Consider the following 7,017-nt stretch of genomic DNA (forward strand, 5'->3'; position numbering starts at 1 on the left):
ACTTGTTGACCTTTTCTTCTTTGAAATTTCCTCCAAAATTTTGCAATTCTTTGGAAAAAAGCGACGAAAGTGGGGAAAATTTTGAACGTGAACTGATGTTTGATTGATAAATCTAACGTGTCTCGAAAGAACCTTATATGATTCAGCAACATGATCTATATCCAAAGCAAAGGGTAAAGGTTCAACACAATGATCATGGTGTGTAGTGTAGCCTTCTATCAAGAAAGCGAAACCTTTTTCTGTAGTCCCGAAACATTGTCCTCCGCTTACATATAGTTGCTAAATTGTGTGATATTCGACGTGGGTTAATCGTAGGTTGTTTTGGTTAGAATAATCCCTTTCATTCCTTTGAATAACAGATTGAGAACAAAGCATATGAGCTTCATAATATGTGAAGTCTTATAAGGTCTGATGAGGGTTACATACCCAATTACAAGGAAGAGCATGAAGGTTATGAGCTTTAGGGTTTGTTTGGTCATATTTTATTTCGGGTAATAATTTTTTTTCATAAATAGTCTTTTTCTATTTCTATTATTTGGAACAATTTCTGAGTAAAAGAATGTATTTGGTAAATATATAAAATTTCTATTATATGAATATAAAAAGAATAGGAATTGTTTTGTACGATCCATAAATTTCTTTTGTAAAGTAGAATTTCTTTTAATTTTTTAATAATTTTTTTTAGATTTTTCTTTTTTCCCTCGTTTCTTCTTCTTGCTCCTCCTCTAGCCAACGATGGCGGCGGCCGGTGGTGATCAGTAGAGACTGGTGATGGGTGGTGATTGGCAGTAGGTGACCAGTAATTGAGGGCAGCAGATGGTGGGCGGCTAGGAAGAAGAAGAAAAGAAAAAAATAAAAGAAAGAAAATGACTTATTTCTAGAAATTATTCTCGAGAATAAAAGCTATATTTTTTACTTATTATTTCTATTTAAATCTATTCCTTGCTACTTTTCTATTTCAAGGAATAAAAAATTAGTTAACATTATCAAACGGATTTCTGTTTTTTTTTTTTAAATTTTATTTTGAGGAACAAAAGAACAGAAATTAAGAGAAATAAATGGTTATCAAACGAGCCTTAATAGCTTAGTTTGCTATTTGATTGGATTCTTGAGAGCGAGGGGCTCCTTGAATATCTTGGAAATGGACCGTCAATTGGCTCAATTGATCCTGAGAGGAAGGTGCGAACTAAACCATTGAATTAATCCGAATGAACCCGATTGCTAGATCTAACATTTGGCATCAAAGATTTTTCCCTCCGAGTCTCTCTACTGTCCGTGCATTACTTGCTGAAACGCTATGATGGTCAATTTGAGGGGAAAAATTAGTCAGGAATTCGAACAAACAAGAGATATAGAGTTAATTAAATGACTGAAGGCTTGAAGCCCAACCCAAACAACAAAGTAACCCAGCCTACCCCATGTTGCTCGTCCATCATTTTTAAGGTTATTTTGGGCTTTGAAGGCCCAGTTTAGCTAGTCCAAATAGAAGGATCTGAAACTTGTCCTCTCTCTCTCTCTCTCTCTCTCTCTCTATGTATGTATGTATTTTTATTTGTCAATTCGGTCTATTTTTCTTTTTGTTAGCTCCCATTTAACATATTTGAATGTTTCAACAAAAAAAAAACCATTAAAATCAATGATCTTGTTTATGTTATATTTGTTTTTGTGTGACTATCTATCCATCTAACTTAAATATCCACTTGATTTTAATCTCTTTATATAGTCCATGTAATCACATTATCGCTTAACTCAATCGTGTCCAAGAAATGTGAATTATTTTCAATGCGGTGAAAAACCATGAAAACAAATAATTAAGTCATGGATCAAAAGCCTTGCATGATTAGAAATTCTGGGATGAATTGGAGATTTTAACCATTGAGGGCTAAATTGTAAAAAATGATTGAAGTATAGGGTAATAAATGAAAATTTGAGATTATGCAGCTCCCTTAAAATGATATATACACATATGTATGGTTCCATAAAATGAACCTCTAGAGTTAGGTGTACCGATTTTATGCCTAAAATTAACATATTTTTTTGGTAAAATTAGGTCAGATCGCACTAAAGCTGTGGTTTCTTTATATATGTCTTGACTATAGCAAGTGTTCACATGATCAAAATGCTCCTAAAAACTGGCCACTTTCCATTCCTCTATGGTTGGTCAACTCCATGCATTTTAATTGGAAGGGACCACAGTCAGCCCAAGTTTTGGACAAGTAGACACAAAGTAGAGTCGTTCAATGTTTTTGTCCCTTTTCCTTTTCCCCTTTAGGACAAAAAGCATTGAATCGCCATTAGTTTTTCCTTTCTTGACAGTCGAGGGAGAAAACCCTTGGTATATCCTCACCTACTAGCAAATGTAAGCACTCAAATGTTAGACCACTCGCTCGGTTTTAGCCGGTGTCTTACTTGATTTATGAGCTCAGCAGCAAATTTTCCATGGTTTAGAGGTTTATCTACTCAAGTCGGCTTTCCTTGTCATATGAAAGCTTACATATTTAAGATACTAATTTGGATTTTGGCTCGCATCTTACTTGGTTCATGAGCTTCACGACCTTATGATTTTCCATTGATAGAGCGCCATCACCATATCAATCTTTCCTTTTGCACAACGATTTGTTGATGTGTAGACTCACATTGGTGGGTTTTGGATTCTTTTTATAGTTATCATTATTATGTGGATAATATTTGATGATGAAATAAAACTAATCAATGAAAGTTTAATCTTGGGTTTTTCTAATGGGTCTATACGTAAAAAGATGAAAGGCAAAAGCTTATACATCAGGCAAAGGCTTGTCTTTTATTTTGAGAGAATTAATTTATAAGGGAAAAAAGTCAAATAAAGTCAATTTTTGTAACGTTGGAAACAAGCATTGCGCAATATGTGCTGATCCAATCCATTGGGTTCTTAAAAACCAAGCCAAAGCATGACCCCAGCACGCTACTCACCCCTCCATAGTCAACGTTCAACACATTAAACTAGGCATCAATCTCGTAATCTCACGTCCTCTTTCCAAAACTATATGATTTTTCAGTGGTTTCATCACGAGATTCGTGCCCACCATTGAGTAACGCGCCCATCTATCCTCTTAAATCTTATCTTTTGTCTTCTGGCCTCGATGTATTCGCCATTTGCTCGGTTTTCTTGCTTTCCGCCTCGCCCCGTCCATGAGATTAGTGAGGTCCTATAGGTGCCGAAACTTATCCATGAAGTTTGAGCTTTTTAGTTACAGAAACTCGATCTTGTTCTCTAGTTCAGAAAGCAAGTTGCTTAACTTCACTGAAAATAATTAACCTCCAAGGCATCTGTATGTATAGGAAAATCTTGAGGTATAAGGTTTTCCAGCTCTAAAGAGTGGAGTCTCTGTGAAGTCTTTTAAGGTTAAAGTGGGATGTCTTTGTGACGCAAATACTGCAGCGACTTGGGAAGTTTTTGATGACTCTTTTGGATCAAAGCCACAGAGAGAAGCCCAGAAAGCTGCATGCATTTCCAAAATCTGCTCATTTTCTCAACTTGGTATGTCTTTCTCGACAGGGCTTCATCTTGTTAAAATTTTTCCCTCTTTTTCGTCTACTGTATTCCATTTCTCCTTGATATTGCTGAAATGCAGAGAAAAGACAGTTGAAAAATTGATTGGCTTTCGATGAGATCTCATGTCTTTAATTCATTATCTTTCTTGAACTTGAATTCTTATGTTGTTTTTTTAAGCCAGACTTGACATAAGTTTATACTAGGATTTTGGTGATGTGCAAATTACTTACCTCAACTTCTGATGTCCTGGCATCTGATTCATTCATCAGGTTGAGCATGTGAGAGAAACGAGTTGAACCTTCAGAGCTCCGGAAAACAGTAACACTACTTCGAGCAAACATGAAGAACAGTTGTCTTCCCAAATGTGGATTCAAAAGGGTAATGGCTTGGTTTCAGATCTTGTTAGGCTTGCTCGTCATCTTCGTGAGCTTGCTGAGCCTCTTTAGCTTCTACAAGGCCGGATTTTTCTTGCGCAATGAGGACATATGCCACCATTTCTACGGCATGAGGGATTTCAACAGCGGTTTTGACCTAAAAGCTCTCTCGGATAGAGTAGACGAAGTGCTCAATAAGTTGGACAGTTTGCAAGAGAAGCTCGAGTCCAAGGTGCAACAGATGGAGAAGAATAAAGATGCTTTGGCTATTTCTAACATTACAAAGCTGGAGTACAAGAAGTACCTGGAAGATGAGGTGATTAGGCCTCTTTACAGTGCTCACATCGCTCTGAGACAGATCCGGCTGCCGAAGAGCGAAGGGATAGGAAATAGTACTTTTAAGGAGGTGCCGTTGATCAACACTTTCATAATTGAGGAGATTCGGAAATACATAACACCAAAGGAGAACAGAGTAAGGAAGGTCAACATATACGGAAGCGAGAGAGTACACAACACGATCGGTCATGCTTGTGTGCTATACAAGACCGAATTGGAGGAATATATGGACTATGACATCGGTTCTTACTGCAAGGATGACTGGAACATGGCACAGAAGCTCATGATCAGCGGCTGCGATCCTCTCCCCGCAGGCGGTGCTTGACCCGGGCCTCGAAGGTCTACCAAAAGCCGTACCCCATTAATGAGTCCTTGTGGAGACTGCCCGACCATAGAAACGTGAGGTGGAGCAATTACCGGTGCAGGAATTTTGAATGCCTATCTAGCAAGAACCCGCAGCGGGGTTATTCTAAGTGCACCGGCTGTTTTGAAATGGAGAAAGAGAAACTGAAATGGGTCACTAACACCACTCTTACGACGGATTTTCTTATTAGTGACATCTTAGCAATTAAGCCCGGAGAAATACGGATTGGATTGGACTTGGTGTTGGCACAGGAACTTTCGCTGCAAGAATGAGAGAAAATAATGTAACAATTATTACGACTGCACTGAATCTCGGGGCTCCATTCAATGAAATGATTGCCTTAAGAGGCCTGGTTCCTCTGTACGTGACGCTGAACCAGAGGCTACCCTTTTTTGACAACACTATGGACTTGATTCACACAACAGGATTCTTGGACGGGTGGATTGATCTAGTGCTGATGGACTTCATAATGTTTGACTGGGATCGTGTGTTGAGGCCAGGAGGATTATTGTGGATCGATCGATTCTTTTGTAACAGAAATGATCTGGATGACTACATGTACATGTTTCTGCAGTTCAGATACAAGAAACACAAATGGGCAATTGCTCCTAAGTCGGACAGTGAGGTGTATCTTTCTGCAGTATTGGAGAAACCTCCAAGAGCTATATAAATTACATCAGTTGGTTAATTTTCTCTTTGATGGTTCACAAAATTTGATTTGCAAATCAAGATGTGCGTGCCCTCTTGTATTAGCTGTTTGAATTTGTAATGTCTGTACTGATTGTAGCAGGTGATGCTTTGAAGGGAAATATTTAATTTAGCTGAATTCTAACTTTCAAGAAAGTCGCATAATGAGTGAACGTAGGTTTGTTCTGCTTCTGTTTCTGCCAGCTGTAGCTGATAATGACCATGTGAAGATCTTTTCCCCTCAACAACAGCATCTGATCAGCATGTCGTTAAATTCTTTTCATTTTCTGGCCGTAATTATAACTATCTATGAGTCTTTTGCTACGCAATGTCACTTTGAGATTGCAATAACCTGATATCTATTGCAAAACCCATCGGCATTCACCCAGGAACATAGCTACTTGCGTCAGTGAAGACAGTAACAAAGCCACCACTGACATTAACTACAGAAACTTGCTTACAGGTTTAGGTTTCAATCCTCCGTCCCCTATTTTCCTGCAACTTAGCCACCACAAAGAAGGAAAAGAAGAAGCAACAGTGACATTGTGCCCATCTTCCCTTCAACTTTATTAGTCAAATAAGTTTGAACCTGAACTCATGTAGGAGAAAGAGAAATTATTTCACATAATGAGAAGAACTTCATTATGAGGAATCCGGAAACTTAAACCTAAAATATCAGAGCTTACCTTGAGCATTTGCCTGGGATTGCAATGCAACCAGACTCCATTTCTTCTGTATCCCTAGCAATAGCAAGTCCTTTAACAGTTGCTGTGAAACATTGTTCACTCTCTGCTGCAAGGTCGAAATTTCATGAAAATTATGACTCGATTGGGCACGATGATTCAATCGGTTGGTACCTTGAACTTCCTTAATTGGGTATTTTATAGCCGTACCACCCCTTCCATTTCAGTCCATCTTTTCAAAATGTAGTTCGATTGCAGTCTCTTAATTATTTATTTATTGAGCACCTACAAAGAATGCACCCATAGAATCCCCACAAAAGTAAATTTCATACGGGGGCAGTTAATGGTATATTCCAATGCCTCATATGTAACAAAAATTTCTTGAGATTTTGCTCTGTACTGGATTTTATATGTTACTGAAGTATCAGATTCACTATGCTTGTAAATGGTGCAATCTCATACCTTCATGAGTTCTTGTTGGAAGACCGTGAATGTCGATAGAGTATAAACCTCGGCTGGTTGCCTTATCATCTTGACATTTGCTTATGGCACAGGAGTGCTTTGCTTCATTTTATATTCCTCAATGAGTTCTTGATTTTTCTCATCTGCCAATAACTGTGTATAATGTTTAAAAAGGTAAGGGTATTGTTGAAGCTCAAGCACTTCTTTAAAGCATTATGCATTGTGTCACTTTGCAGAACACTTTTCATGTCAGAAGCGAGGATATGATGGCCATATATCATTGCCAATTTATCTATCAGCTCAAAAATGCCATGTGACCATTCATTACCCTGCAGGTTGTACTTCTCCAGCATGGTGTTCCAGGCCATTAACTACTCTTCCTTCTCTCTGTAATAATATAAGCAAAGACTGAAATGTGATACAAATTGCCATGTTGAATGAAATGCACAACTCAGATCTTCAGTTGCAGTCTGATAGATTTGCCTCACGCGTAAGCATTGACATATTTGAGGAATACATCTGCAATTGCATAGGCTATGGAAGCTGACTGGTCTGCGAGTATTGTCTCTGGCTTTCTCC

At 38.2% G+C, this 7,017-nt stretch overlaps 1 protein-coding gene across 1 annotated transcript; it reads left to right on the forward strand.

Moving 5' to 3' along the window:
- Positions 1 to 3,120: 3,120 nt before the first annotated feature.
- LOC104435117 lies at positions 3,121 to 5,498 on the forward strand. Its single transcript, XM_039306374.1, is given in 4 exon segments — positions 3,121 to 3,517; positions 3,802 to 4,544; positions 4,547 to 4,840; positions 4,843 to 5,498. Coding segments are annotated over 3 exon segments (1,401 nt in total). The 5' UTR covers positions 3,121 to 3,517; positions 3,802 to 3,871; the 3' UTR covers positions 5,277 to 5,498.
- Positions 5,499 to 7,017: the final 1,519 nt, after the last annotated feature.

The sequence above is a fragment of the Eucalyptus grandis genome, chromosome 2 (genome assembly GCF_016545825.1).
Source record: "Eucalyptus grandis isolate ANBG69807.140 chromosome 2, ASM1654582v1, whole genome shotgun sequence".
Classification (NCBI taxonomy): Eukaryota; Viridiplantae; Streptophyta; class Magnoliopsida; order Myrtales; family Myrtaceae; genus Eucalyptus; species Eucalyptus grandis.